The sequence below is a fragment of the Athene cunicularia genome (genome assembly GCF_003259725.1).
Source record: "Athene cunicularia isolate RWA chromosome 4 unlocalized genomic scaffold, athCun1 chr4_part1, whole genome shotgun sequence".
Classification (NCBI taxonomy): domain Eukaryota; kingdom Metazoa; phylum Chordata; class Aves; order Strigiformes; family Strigidae; genus Athene; species Athene cunicularia.
In genome coordinates this window covers 24,428,846-24,444,412 of record NW_020799098.1, presented here as the reverse complement: position 1 = coordinate 24,444,412, position 15,567 = coordinate 24,428,846, and the positions used below count along the sequence as shown (strand labels likewise).

Here is a 15,567-nt window from a genome sequence, read left to right as displayed (position 1 = left end):
CATCACCAGAACTATTTGGTATTAAGAAAACATGAATGATGGACAAACATGTTTTGCTATAGAAACAAGTTCAGTAGCAGAGTACAGATTTCACATCTATTTTCAGTTCATTCAGGATTAATAATTATACTGTTGTGAGATAATCCTTGCAATAATTTAATTTTCTGTCAGAGAATAAATTTATTTTATATTCTTCATAGGATAAGAAAGTCTGTTTAAAGGTAGAAATTATCCTCTGCTTCTATGAAGTGAGCACACTTGCTCTAGGTGATTAAGGTCCTTAAAAGATACAATTTCTGGCTGTTGAGGAAGGTGGCCAAAGAATCACGGAAGGAGATAATTCTGCAGTACACTTTGATTTATGCAGTGAACCAGGAAGACCTTCATAAACTCTGCAACATCTTAGTGGATAAAGATGTGGAAAAATAATAATTTGGCTTCAAACCACAAAATTGTTATTATTGTTTTTTAATAACTCATTAAGACACCAAATGGGTTTCATACTTTTTGATAAATTGCATTTCTATCTTTTGTACTAGATTAGGTCATTAGTATTCAGACTCATTATCTCCTGGAACTTTTCCTTACTTTCCATTTATTAATGCTCCTCTGGGTGTACTGGAGCTTTTTGGGCTAAGCAGGGTCCCAAACTCATTTGGTGCTCACACATTATTTGTGGGTACAACTTAACCACCAATTACTAGGCAGAGAGAGCAATTGCAGAACCAGGACTTCAGAATCCCTTGTGCTAAATCCATCAGGATGAACAGATTGTAAACTGCCCATTGCAAATATGATATGCGGCAATTTAGCATCGTGTTAATACTTCATAACCTCCATCCCTTCCATTTATATAGCTTTTCCCTCCTGAAGCTTTCTGAAATTGCTTCTCCAATCATTATACTGCACCAAGCAGTTCAGATTTAATAGGAATAGTTGTGAACATTAGCTTCTAAATGAGTTGAGGCCATATGGAATTTTTTATATTTAGTTGGATAAATTTGAAGCATTTTTTTCTATTGTTTGTTACCATCTTATAAAAAAAGTCAGAAAAAAGTACTGACTTTCTTGAATGGGGGCTTCTGAGGCTTTATTGCTTATCTGTGGTAATAACTTAAAGCTTTTCAGAAATGGATTTTTTAATACAGTCTATAAAATAAACCTGTCACAATTTGTTTCTGGTTGAGGTTTTTTCTTCTTACTATGGAACAGCAATTTACAGATGAAGAGACATATCTATCTGACATCACTGCAGAAATGCTAAGGCCATTTTAGTCAATGTTTAAATGCTTCAAACGATAGCACTATCTCTCACTCTTCCCCTTCGGTAATCCAGAAATCTTGTCGATAGGGACAGCCCTGCTCCTTGTAACCCTGATTTAATTTCCTTTCTGCTCTAATTCTGTTATTCTTGCTGCCTGTAACTTCTATCTTCTCTTTTCCTTGGATGGCTAAGCTGTGATGTACTATTTTATTACTCACGGTTATCCCACAGCTCTCTCAGTGTTTGCTTCTACTGCCCTGGGAGGTTCCATCTTCCAAGTTACCTTTAAAACCACCAAGAACAAGTAAACCCAAAAGGTTGTTATAAGCTTTTAATCTCTGTTGAGTAGAGCTTACCTTGTCTTGAAATTATGATCCAAACTACAGGAAACAGTGGGAGAATGGGGAGACACTGGTAAGAATGGTAAGAAAAATGATCCTAAGGTAATTCAGGTTGAAAGGGACCTCAGGCAGTTTCCAGTCCAACATCCTTACACTGGAGGAGGAAGGAGGGGACTAAAAAGCAACTGGCTTAGTGTCTTCCCATTTTCTCCTGAGATCCTCTTGGTTTCTCTCCTCCCATGTCCTCTTAACCCCCTGCCTTCATGTCTGGATTTTCAAAGCTGAACATGTGAAGAGAGAAAGGATGCCCTGGTGCAGCCTCTCAAGCACAAGATGATGAGCAGGAGGGAAGAACCTCAGAAACCAGCAGGAGTGAGACATGAAGGTGGAGGCGAGTGGGGTGAACAAAACTGGTGGAGAAGGCAGAACTGGCAGCATACAGAAATGTGCAAAGTAGACACGGGGCAGGGCTGGAAAGGGAACTGGAAGGAAGGCACAGACCATCTTAAATACCCGCTTCGTATAAGCTGCTGATACGGTGTCTGAGACAAGCAAGGGCAGAAAGAGTAGGAGTGCATTTTTCCAAGTCTAGCAAATGGGTTGAGAGGCTTCTGAAGGTGTTTGAAATTTGTTTGAATTACCCAGTGTTCTGGCTTTCATTTAGGTGACACTGAGTCCAGAACTGCACTTTTTGTTGAATGCCTTTCAGCCTCAACCTATAGTGCAGAAGAGAATTAGCACACATTTATCTGAGTAACGTCTTCATGCCTTCCTCTTTATAGCAGCAGCAAATTCAGTTCATTAAGAGTTATGATTAGTCCTTGCTGCAGGTTTTTTTAGACTCATTTTGCACATTATTCTGGTGTTGCATAAAACTTTCACTCCTTGGGTAAAATGTTTGAAAGGCAGAATGGTTAGTACTCCACTTTGAGTCTGAGAGCACTTCCTGAAAAGGCTGGAAATGGAAGCTCTGAGAAGGAGATCAAAGTGGGGAGACAAGGAGCCCTTAGCAGATGTGTGCTCAGGGAGTTTTGGGGTGCAGGTAATAAATGGAGAATGAGCTCTGCAGATCCAGAGTGATCAAATTATCTGTCTTCTTCCCTTCGAGCTCTTCCTCTTTCAGTGTTCTTATCTTTGACTTCCTTCAAATTCATGCAGATTTTCATGTTACCTCAGAAGTGCCATTATTCCAGTTCTGCTGGAACTAATCAGATGTCTTCTCTTGTTTATTGTGAAAAATGCTGAAAAATTGAGAGCATTTTCTCTAATGCAACCTGGAAAATTATTCCTCTTTCCAGAGAGCACATCCTTTTTTTTTTTTTTTTTTTCCCTTTAAAAACCATTTTTTCTCTCTCACCTTTTTAATACAGCTCAATTTTTAACATTTTATTTTCAATTTTTTAAAACTGTACACCATCGTCAATATTATGAATGCTGAAGTAGGAATCAGAGCACAAAAAATGTACGGGTCACACACTAAAAGCAGCTTCAGCAACAAAGGTTGACCTGAGACAGAAAAAAAGGATTTGAAGTCCAGAGGGCCTTCCAGTCAGACTGTGAGAATTTCAAAGTAGGTCAGACTGGCTGATGGTGTCACATTTAGCCTTGCTCTGATATGGTTTTAAAAAGAACTGAGGAAAGTCCTTTTCCACTCTACATTCTTTTGAGACTAACAGAAAGGACAGGGCTGTCATTTGAAACAGAATGTCTCAAAGATAATCCTATGAGCTGGGTGACTGCTTGTATGATAGAAACACTTCTGTGAACCTGAAAAAAAGCAAAAATCTGTATGTGTCACTCAAAATACTGTGGTGTTTCAGACTCATTAAAGTTGTTATGAATACTGACTGGTGGGTGATACTCGAAACATCATCAAAAAGCATCTCAACTTGTAATGACTATGATTTTGTATTATATGACTGAGGCACATTTTAGAGGAAAATATTAACAGCTTCAGTAGATGATCTAAGCAGCATGAAAAAAGTGGAAGAGACAGTTCTTTTGTTTAGCTGTCTCAAGCAATGGATGCTGGAGTGTAGGAGGAAATCATGGGGAAGAGATGTTTACACATGAATAGACTATACCCTCAAAAGCAGCAAACAACTTACAGCTTGCTTTTTTTTTGTTGTTTGCCTAAAAAAAATAGCAAATACCTTTAATATACAAATACACAAATGACTTAGCTAATAATTTACTTTCAGCTCACCCTTCTGTGATGACCTGTAATAGCAGATCATCTGCAAGCTGTAGGTATGCTGACATTGCTTTGTTTCATCTTGATAAATTTCTTAACTTAGTGAGTGCGAAAGCCTGCCTCCTTTGTCTCTGCATAGCAAAGTGTGCTCAAAAGTGAATGGAATGCCATGAAAAACAGATCTGCTCAAGACAACAGGTAATTTTCACAATCTTAAGTTATTTCATAAATAAGTACTTAAAACCTAGTAGTTTGACAAGTGCCGATGTACACTCAGTGTACTGACCTGGAAAAAGGTGGTGATGAGAAAAAGAACACTCTCCCCTAAAGGTTTAAGGCAACATCTGTTTTTGTCAGACACTCAGTAAAATCAGTCATTCCAAAGGTAAATTGCAAAATCAGAAAGTGAAAGACTTCGAGTACATCCACCCATCATATCATTCTTCAAAACATTCTTTTCTAGTATACTGTTTCAGTTTAGTGTCTCAAATGATTTATTTGACTGATGGAAAAATACAGACTAGTGTAACCAAAATATTCTGGTTACATCCACACAGTAGTTTTCTACTGAAATACTATTTACCTAAAACTGATTTAAAGATGTAACATTCATTTTTTTTAGGACAAAATGCTTGCATCTGAGATCAGATGGAGTATCCCTATGCTCATATTCTGCCCTGTTTCTCTTCCTACATTGTATGGATGCAAATAAGTCCCCAAGTTATTTTTTACAGCTTCTTTTACTTTAGGGTAAGGTACTTTATTCAATACATACATAATTTAAGCAAGACAGTGAAACCTTTAGTAAGGAATATCTCAGACAAGCAATCTTTGTCTTAAGAATGCCCCTCAATGATTTCAAACATTATCCCCTGAGGCTTCTAATGCTGTGTTGTTCAGCCACTGCTAAAAGGCACTACTATTAGTCAACACATATTTCTGACAGGCATAGCACTATATATTCTGCACTGCATCTCAGAGAAAAAAAAAAGATCTGCATGAAAAAGTTACTAAATTAATTTATGTCTGATAATATTAACTCGGCATAGGAACAGTATGAAACAGCTACTGCTGTGTTCTATGACTCATTTGGCAGTAATACAATGTTCACAGGTAACTGATGCAGAGCTCTGCTCCAATGTGGACAAGAAAGGCTACTTGATGAAAAACAACGATCAAATTAAAGTAAAAATAAATCCAGGGTGTAACAATTGATAGGTGAAAACACTAGACTTGACAGTCTTAATGTGAAAAAAACCCAAGCTTTTAACCAGGTGTAATATTCTGCTTGCCATCATAGAACAACAGAAAAAACCTTTTTAAACAAATAGGCCTTTTTACAAGCTACTGAATGCTTTCACCAGTGTCCAGATCTTGAAAACTGAAAACTGCTCATTATCAAGTATATGGAGCAAGTACATGGTCCTCAGTAATCTGTGCTGAGGAGGTGTTCTTCTGGGTCAAAGTGTGGATACAAGAATGACCACTGGTCAAGTAAGTACAAGTGTGTGTCTCTTCCAACAGCCAGCCAGGACTGCTAGAGGAGTCTGCTTATTCCCCTCGAAGTGTAGAAGCCAGAGATGAAATGTTTTGCACCAACTAAACACAAGAAGTGTTGTGGATGTAACGGTTGGTGGGAGCTGTATCCTACCTTTGGGCTAGTGAGCCTGCTGACCAGTTGCACTTTCCTGTGTCCTGCTTTCTCCCATGTTGAGGTAATGATGTTAGCTGTTCAATATGGCATAAATCAATATGGCAATGCGTGTCAAGCTTTGTTTGCCTTTCAGCTGCCAAGGGGCTTCCTTATTTTTGTTCACATTGCTGTAATTTTTTTTACGTTCTTTGTAAGTAGATTTGCAGACTGCAGCCCTTCTACTTATCAGGAAGATATCTCAAATCTGTTAAATTACAGGGTGACAGAAAATAGATTTTGTGTAATAAACCTTATTTCAAGGATAGTGAAAATTTCATCTCTAAATAACAAGTCACAATGCGTGTGACAGCAGAACAATAGTATAAGACACAAACAGATCTTTCTGTCTTCTTATATGGACTCAAAGAAGTTACCAAGTGCAAAGCAGACATGTGGTTTCTCTTTTCTAACAAACAGGAGAGTATTTCCTCATACTCTATTTCATTATTTTTATGATGTATGAACTATGCTTCTATGATTAAACGTATTCAGATGTTAACTACAATTAAAAAGCATTTAAATACAATTCAAGAGTGTATTGAGAGGAGAAAAATACAAAATAGCTGAAAGAAATGTAATAAACAATGAAAATCCAGGGAATAGGCTACATAAAATATTGGAAGGTTCTTCCTGTCTATGAGGTAAACTATCCTAAACAAATTTTGAGGCTTACAGCTCAGGATTTTAAGCTAAGGATATGGACAAATTATCACGGTTGCTACTGTTATTAAGAAATGTCATTCCTGCTGCTCACTTATGCTCTGTTCAACTACTACTCCGACATATGATGTCCCCACCCAAAACACTTCTCTAATAACTTCTTTTCACAACTTCTTTTTTTGTGCCCAAAACCTGTATTTCTGATGTGTCAGGAACTCCATTTGAAAAAAAGTCATAACGCTTGAAGCCTAAATTAAACCCCAAAGTGCTAACCTAGTAACACCTCTGAGAGGAGATTATTTTGAGGATGTTTCAACTGACAAACAAAAGGGAAATTTTCTATTCCTTGCATATTAAAAAGATCACTTTGGCCTGTGATGTAGTTCAGCCGTTTGAATTAAGAAATAGACACGAAGGAATATAATATCATGGGTCAGCAAATATAGAGCTTTACCTGTACTCTTAATTGGCTCAGAAAATTTCTCTTCAGTATAAATCTTTATGCATATCCTCCATAATTTTCATTTAGTAAAGTTAACACCTATTACTGTACAACTCTTTCAACACAAAGTGTTATGTAGGTGGTACATATTATTATGATGTTATTACTTGCTACTGTAAATAATATTTAACAAGCACAACACTAAGATAATTTGTTCATGTTGGCTAAAATTAAATACCAAAACCAACTTTTGAAATATACATTTTGAACTGAAAGTTAGAATAAAAACAATAGAAATGGTCATTTGGGCCAAAATGTTTTAAAAAACTTTACATTCTAATTTGCTTCATACATCACCTACAACTGAATGGGTCAACATTTAGAATCCGTATTTGTCAATGCTGATATCAATAAACTTGTTTAAATTAATGCAAATGATATACTCTAATACAGATGAAATTACTCACTTTACTAACTACTTCTAAAGTCTAAAAGTCTGAAAGAGTTTAAAAATGTTTTTCAATATTGTATGTGCAAAACCGCGTATAGTGTCTTCAGAGGACTCTAAGTGGCCAGACATCTCTCATACCAGCTCCTCTATCTGCATACATTAAAAACATTATGTCTGTGGTTTCTGTTAAGCCCAGTGGTGACAACTGTTGGGAAATGGTCACTCTTGCACTTTCAAACAACTGGTCTGGATATGTGAAATTTGCAGAACTGGAAGCAATAGCTGGAAAGCATCCTGAATATAAGTAGTGCTGTTGCAGCCCTAATGGGGAGAGAAAACGTGGTTCATCAGTATAGCTGTCAATATATTTCAGGAATTACATTATACTTTTAAATACACTTTTTTTTTTTTTTTACATCTGCATCATGCTGTAGTAGCATATGCATTCACACAAGATTTTACAATCTATAGGTAACAAAAAAGATAAATTGCAACAGTTTACAGCTAACAAGGAGGGCCTGAATCACTGTATAAAAATCTGATTTCCCCTTAGTTTGAACTCTTGGACAGTTTTGTTTGTAATATGAGTAGAATAAAATGCCACAGTGTTCAGAAGTAGATTTGACTTTTTATTTACAAACCAGCTATCTTTCCATCAACAGAACTAATTCTGAATTTGCTGTATGTGGAGAAAGTGTCACTGATATTAACAGTTTGTATTTTGAATTTGCTTTTAACACATAGTACTATTTTTATAATTTCTAATACTGAACAGCATAGCAGCTTGTAATTCTCCATGAACCTAGGCTGTACTAATAAATATTTGTATACAAATATGGGATTTAAGAAGTACAAAACATCATATTCTATAGTTCTGGACATTCCCAGATTTTGCTGTTCCTGGAGCACAGAAAGATACATCAGTTGCAACAGCAAATTTACCCTATAACAAAAGGAACCATATAATAATCTTTACTACAGCTCTGTTCAACTTCACATGATTTTCCTTATAGGTACTGTTAATTCAGTGCAAAATAGGTTATTGTAAAACAACCTTTTCCTCATTTTTAAGGGAACACAGCTATTAGATACAGAATGACAATTTGTAGTCACTACTATATGTTTATTTATGTTTAAAGAGAAGTGTGATCTAATTAGTGGAATTAGAATTTGTGCTGCCAATAGTACACATTTTGGTACTTTATGAGCATATTGCTCCCTCTTGACTTCTTCTCAGTAAAACTGAGGCACACTTTACTCACTGGGCTTTTCTGAAGAAAAATATCTCATGGTGTCTAATAGAAGAGGTCACTCATAGCTCATGGTGTCTAATGACAGAAATCACTCATGAACATTTTGGTGATGTCTGACACATGGTTATCCATGTGCTGACTGAGTCTGCTGCTAGACAGTGAATCTGTAGAAATCTAAATGCGCATGGATGGGAAGCACTGTAGCACACCTGCAAACTAAAATTTTAAAGAAAAGAATAGTCTGAAACTATCTGTGTATCAGAAATACTTGCAATATTTGAAACAGGTAACAGAACAGCAACAACAGACTTATCCCAGGCAACTTGTGAATAGGTTAGAAAAGGCTAAAAAGCACACTGCAAATTGTCTGTTGTGCTCTGACTGATGCAGCAGAATATAAGAGCTGGCCAGCCTCATTTCATTCATACGGTTCTCAAGAATCCTCAGTGAATGCCATATTACTACTATAGTATTTGTGGGAGAGGCTGTACACAAAACCAAGAAGTTTATGAGCTGACCCTGAACAGTCAGAAAGATATTGTCATCACTTTTTTATGTAGTTCTTTTTTCAGACATAAATGCAACTGTTTAATTTCAAAATCATTTTACTAGAACATTTTCCTAATGTGAAAAAAGCAAAAGCTTACCTCTAATAGCACACAGTTGATGATAGGGTTAAGAACCTCTGCCTTCATACTGCTCTGTAAACCAGAAAATAGAATGAAATGCCAGGCCAAGAAATACCTTTAACAGAAATATACTGATATCTGAGCAGTGGTTTTATTAATTCTATAAAGGTCTTGCTTCACTTTGATTCTTATTCAGACTGTTTATCACAGTATTCCTGATAACTGTGTCTACATTTCATGCACATTTCAGTAGACCCTAGATATTTCTATCACTGAATACACAAACTAAGACAGGCCCAGGGTTTTACTTTTTCATTATTTCATGTACCTCAGAGTTTCAAATTGCTTGGTTTCCCATGGATGTGAGATTTATGTGATGACATTGTCTGTCCATCTGTTTGTCAATGCCCTTTTCATCTCCCCCAAAATGTTTGTTTACACCTTGTTCATTTTCAAGGAAACAAGAAGGAAAAACACAGGTCAGAAAAAAAATGAAGTTCTTAGAAGTTTCACAAATATCTGTGGTTAGGAGGAGATGAAAAGCCCAGATTAACACCCGTACAGGAGGAAAACCAGCTGAAACTCAGATCCCCAGAGCAGAGACAGTATATATTAGGCTGGGCAATGCAGGCTGGCCAGTAAATGTAGCTTAGCATGCACAGCATTTTCCTCTACCACCAGAAAGGAATAACCATGGGTACAATGAGTAGTGACACTACTAGAGGCTAGAAAACCAAGATTCATCAGCTCCTTTGCTTTTAAAATGGCAAAAAGTTCTTTCCTTTTTTTATTCTCACTGTTCTTTGCGTTGTGTTTTTTGAGAATGATAGTAACCTCCAGCAAGAGTTGCCTTATTTCAACACCGAACAGTGGACTTTATTAGAACAAAGGAAACACCATACTGATTAAATTAACTGAGGGATTTCCACTTAACAGCCTTGTAGCTTTCACATTACAGATTTAAAGAAACATGAAACACCTTAATTTTAGCTTGGAGAAAGATGGCAGAACAACAGGAAGGTGGTGAGAGAAAATAAGAGCAATTTTACTGTCAGTTCCTAGAAAATCCATTATGAAGTGCAGTGTTTAGTTGATTATCAATAAACTGAAACAGATAGAGAGCAGTATCAATTAAATACTATTGATTGTATGGATCAATAAGTTAAAGTTTGAAAGAAATCTTGCATAGCAAGCAAAGCTGCTATTTCTTACTTCTGCATTACTGCTCATTCAGAAACATCACCAACATTATAGACTAAGTGTACAGCCAGCATTACAACTAATGTCTGAATTATACAGATATAACTATAGGGATGGCATTATGTTTGAAAAAACCCAGTATTTTCTATCCTAAGACATTTCTCAGTTTCCCATGAATTAATGCACTTTGCAGGATACTGACATTTGTTTGTGAACCTGGGTGCTGTTGACAGGTTAAGGAGGAAGTTGAACCACTGTGACATGCAGGAAGATGTATTTTCTACAGTCCTATGTGACAGGTGCTCCTTAATTTCCTACTGATCATGGTGAGCAGAAGGCCCACATCTTCCTCCAAAAGCTTACAGGGACAGGAGAGAACATAAAGATCACCACACTGCCCTACTAAAACTCCTTTCCAGAGAATAGTTTGGCAGTAGGAAGTGTCTTTGTGCTCAATTTCTTGTGTGTCCACACAAATGTCCACAAAACCAGTCTGGTCCCAAAATCTGAGTACAGAGTTGACAAGAACATAACCTAGTGCAATGCTTATGAAAGCTTTAGTTTCCAAATTTCTGAGCTGGCCCAGCTTAATATTTCATGTGCAATTTATTTTTAAATGTCTGTGCATGTATTTATTGCAAGTGTCACACAAAGATATGCTAAAATACAATCCCAAAATACGAAATAAGCAGTTTCTCCCTGAGTAATGGGAAGGAATGTAAATTATTCAGAATAAAAGCAACCCAATAAATCATGTTTTCTACAAATAACTCTGAAAAAACTTGCTCAGAGATATGTTGGAAGAGCTCATGGGAGAACTGGGAAAATTTCCTTTGATGTAAATTCATGTTTTCATGGAATAATCAGGACAGCCAGAGTTTGTTCTTCTCTGACATTTACAGAATAATTTCAGCAACAGCACAATTTTTGCCTCTGGATCCTGCTAGAATACTCAGATGTCAGTCATCTTTGAAACATCCTGAAAGGCAGGATACTACTTCTAGCAAACATGTTCACAGATAAATTGATGTTCCTAAATAGAATATCTTGAGATACAAGACAGAGTGATTTTTTTTTTAGGATGGACGATCGAACAGATTTTCTAATCTCTTAAACCTTTTGAAAACACAGTGGCCCTAGGCCAGGGGATTTAGCAAAGGCTAAGAAGACAGCTCGTGAAACCATCTTTAGGTACTACTAGAAGTGTTATCTGCTAATGACTTTTACACAAATGCATTCAAAAGGGATAGGCTGAGTAGGAGAAGAAAATATCATCAACTTGTGGGACTTCAAATGTGGGGCCCTTTCAGTACAAGAAGATAAGAAGTGCCGAGTGGTGATCAGGACAAATGGGAACTGTCTAGAAGAAGGATTTTAGAAAGCAGGGGACACACTGCAGTCTATCAAAGCTTATAAACTTTCTCTGCAACTGGGAATCTGCTGTAAAAATGCTGTGTGTCCTTGATCTGAAGTGCCCTCTTTGCTGGTACCTCATGCAAAGCCATTGGACTCAGGTAATAATCTGTTTCAAGAAGTGAACTATGTTAAAAAAAAGCACAAATGCTACAGAAAATGCTGTTATCTTACCCCAGCTGCTGTTAAAGAATCAGAAAACTTCTTGGATAAAGATGAAACTTCATTACACATGGCACTTGTTAAACTGGTATAAAAAAAAAGAAAGAAAATATAAAAATACATCCTTGTCATGTCAATGGATAAAAAACCTATGACTGTTCCAGGCACAAACTTCATCTTAGAAATCAAGAATGTTCTTAAGTCAATTTTGCTTCTAGTAATTTTAAAAATATTTTGGGGTAGGTTTTGTTCATGGTATAGTTTTTCTATTCCTCCACTGAAAAATCTGTTGCTGACTACAGCAGCAAAATGATGTCATGAACACCAGTACTTTTTGATAGGGCAACGTTTCAATTTTTTAAATTCTAAACTTCTAGTTCACCTGTTGTTTTTCTGATGATTGAAGTAACATAACTCCTAGAAATACTGTTGGAAATAAGTCTAACTTTAATGAGAACAGTGAAAAGTTTCCTATCTAAGCAATAAAACATTTCTCTGCACTGAAAGAGGAAGCACCCTTGTGGTTAAAATACAAGAGAACAAGGAGATCTAGTTCTATTCCTAGAACTTTCACTGTTTTGCTAAATATTCACAAGTGCCTCATATAGAACGTCACCCTGCAAGGTGCACCATACCTTAGCTCTAATTCTGAAAATACTTGTTTAAGTACTTTGTTTTAGACTGAAGTGTTCCCTTGGACTTTGCTATTATTACCAGCATTCCTAAGGATAAAAACTTGCTTAAATATTTTACTTACTTAGGACCCAAGTGCTTAAAACATCCCAACGTCAAAACCCACTGAAATCAGTAGACTCTGTTACTGCAGAGAGCTTGAGATCTGAATTTTGAGTCCCCCTAGAAAAACTGGCTTCTTGAATTTATGTATGTTTTGTTGTGGTTTACTCCAAAGTTACTGACAAATGTAGTCTTATTGTTTAGACCTACGGATTGATTTTTGTTTATTTTTGGCAGATAAACACTATATAATGAAACTCTATTGGCAGATACGACGACTGCCTTATGCACTCTAAAAGCAAAATCTATATATGCTAGCACATTATCTTTTGCAGAGGGAACAGGAAATGCAACCTAAATTAGCTTGTACATTCACTTGCTGAAGCAGAAACAACTTTCAGTCTGTGAATAGGTCATGTTCTTGTAAACATACCAATATTAGCCATGTCAAAAAATAACAGGGAGCCTATGTAACTTGATTACACAAGAAAAGAGAGCACCAGGATCCCATGCTGTTTGTTGATGCATAAACTTCTGCCTTCAGGTGTCAAATGTCAAATGTTCATATATGAAGTAGATAAATACTCACTTTGTCAGTACTTTTGCTTGATCTTGAGCTGTTTTTTCTACTTCCTGCCCATGTAGAATTAATTCTGCTACTTTATGAAGCTGTTCAATACAACGAGCAGTTACCTCAGCCAGACTTTCAATGGACAGCATGTAGATTTCCTTAAATTAGGGAATAATATAATCAATAATAACAACACTAATAAATATACATCTAGATACATATATATAAAAGAATTTGAAACACAGGAGCCCTCCCCCCCCCAGATGGAAATACCACCCCATACATAGTGAAGTAATATCAGTCATAATGCCATCCTCACAAACAATACTGGAAAATGAAATATCCACAGATTATATAATACAGACTTTATACTCATCCTGAAAAATTAGTAAGAACAAGTCTACCATTTATTTGGATGGGAACAAGGTCAGGCTCTCGGATTTTCTAACATAGCACTTTTAAACCTAGTCCTAACAAACACAAAGATCCCTTAACTCTAGAAAAAGTCATAATTACTTTCATATGGAGCTGAAAGTACTGAGTCATTCCTCAGATGAATCTCCAGAGCAGAAATGGATAATACTCCCAATAAAAAAGTGGCTTTTATCAGCAATGATAAAAAATTCTACCTAGTACTATGGTGTTAGAGATTTCACAAGCTCATGACAGCTAGAAATCTTCAATCACATAAAAATCTGTAATATATACAGTGTAACTCTGATTCCTTTGGACCTTTATTGTAAGAAAACATGACAGATAATTTCTTTATTAGAATTAATTTTAAAAAATTTGACAAAGATACCAATCACGTTTAATATTGCTGTAACCTGGTGTAAAATATTCAATCACAATTAACCTTATCAACAAGAAGGGTTGTCTGAATGGACACTATACTTTTAGCCCTAAGAGCTATCTTTTATAAAGAGAACAAACACTTGTGAGTCTCCTGAATAATATTTTAATTTTGTTAGTTTGTGATTTAAACTGTTTAAGAGTTTAAATAAAGTTTGAGAATTTTTTTCATGTATTGTCACTGGGAGAAAGGGATGCCAAGGAATGTTGAGATACAACTTTCAATGTGCTATCAACATTACACTACAGAATCCCTCAGCTCACTGTACGTTGTGTATATACATGCAGACATACAAAAGCATAGATATAAAAAAATAAAAACTATGTGATAGGCAGAGGTCCTGCTACTTTGATATTTACTTATGGAAACAGAATAATAGTAAAAATATTTATGTAAGTTAGTTTCCTAATTGGTCTACAGTGAATAGATGTAATTTTTTTTTCTTAATATTTCCATGAGTTTAAAAAATAAGGACAACATATGAAATCAACACACAAAGATAAACAAGAAATCTTATCAAAGTATGACAATTCGCTTAATGAAACATCCTCCAAGAGCTATTTTACCTCCACAGTTTTGCTTTTATCTACTGGTTTATCACTGTCAATTTTATCTTCTTTTTCAGTCTTTTCTTCACCAGGTTCTTCAGGTTTTTCTTTTAGCTCCTCTTCTATGTCTACTGGGGTGGAAAAACTGGCTTCTTCCAGCCATTCATGAGCTTTTTTCCTAGCCTGCCAAACAAAGAATCCAACCCCAGAGTTCAGTTCCAATAGGGAATATCAAATGATGTTCCTGAACATTAATTAACAATACATTTAATTACTTCCTTTTTACATTCAGAAGTCTAAACATATCAAGCCTCTGTGGCACTTAGTTAAGTGTATATTTAATAAACTGTAAGAAGTATTTCTAACTGTACAAAGATGGATCAGCCAGGGATGATTCCTCTCCAGGTATGATATTCCTAACCAATACATAGAGTTGGGGTTAATACCAAAGTTACTAATATTTCAGCTTTATGAGGTATCTTTCAAAGGAATTTAAATAGAAATAATTTTCCCAAATAATAAAAATAAGAAGGTACTATAAAAAAAAGAACAAAATGGAGAGGTAAGAGATGTACAAAATTCTTAAAATAAATAGAAAATCACTGCATCTTCAGCTGCTTTTGCAGCCATGAAAGTAGATCAAAGTAGAAAGACCTTGAAGTTTTATACAACTTCAGACTACTGTTATGGTTAGTAGGAAATTTATGATGCCTCTTTTTTAACATGCAATCAAATCAAAATATGTTAAGACCTAAGCCTAAGCTAGTTATCCACAGTCTGTCTACATAGCCAGAGAGATAAACATACATCTGATCCTAAGATCAGCAGGTAAATCACCTTTAAAGGACCCCGATAGTACAGATGTGACTAGTAATGTGACTAGCTTCTAGCCAACTGACTTTTAGATGACTGCAGCTAGATGAGATAAATCCAAGACTATGCTTCTAGCTAAGAGGGTCTGGAGAAGTCCCTCAGAAGTACAGACATGATGAGCAAGAAAAATAACTGTAAATCTGACCCTTGTTCCCAGTACGTAAGACCAAATTTGCTGTGCTCATGAACTCTGTTCTGCTGAGACATCCTTGGTTCAAAGCTTTCTAACACAGCCCATTGTGCTAGCTAGTCATTGCAACTGTACTGACTTACTAATCTCACTTC

The 15,567-nt window shown here is 36.0% G+C and overlaps 1 protein-coding gene across 2 annotated transcripts in view; it reads right to left on the bottom strand.

Moving 5' to 3' along the window:
- Positions 1–4,013: 4,013 nt before the first annotated feature.
- FAM114A1 (family with sequence similarity 114 member A1) overlaps positions 4,014–15,567 on the bottom strand; it is a 38,567-nt gene continuing 27,013 nt past the window's right edge. Inside the window, exons 9-13 of one of the 2 annotated variants that reach the window (XM_026847185.1) lie at positions 14,428–14,592; positions 13,027–13,166; positions 11,715–11,787; positions 8,946–8,999; positions 4,014–7,366 (exon numbers count right to left, since the gene is read on the bottom strand). In XM_026847185.1, coding sequence (XP_026702986.1) covers positions 7,265–7,366; positions 8,946–8,999; positions 11,715–11,787; positions 13,027–13,166; positions 14,428–14,592 — 534 coding nt within the window. In that variant the 3' untranslated portion in view covers positions 4,014–7,264. The remainder of the gene's footprint in view (positions 7,367–8,945; positions 9,000–11,714; positions 11,788–13,026; positions 13,167–14,427; positions 14,593–15,567) is intronic. The other variant, XM_026847184.1, reaches the window with a different exon arrangement.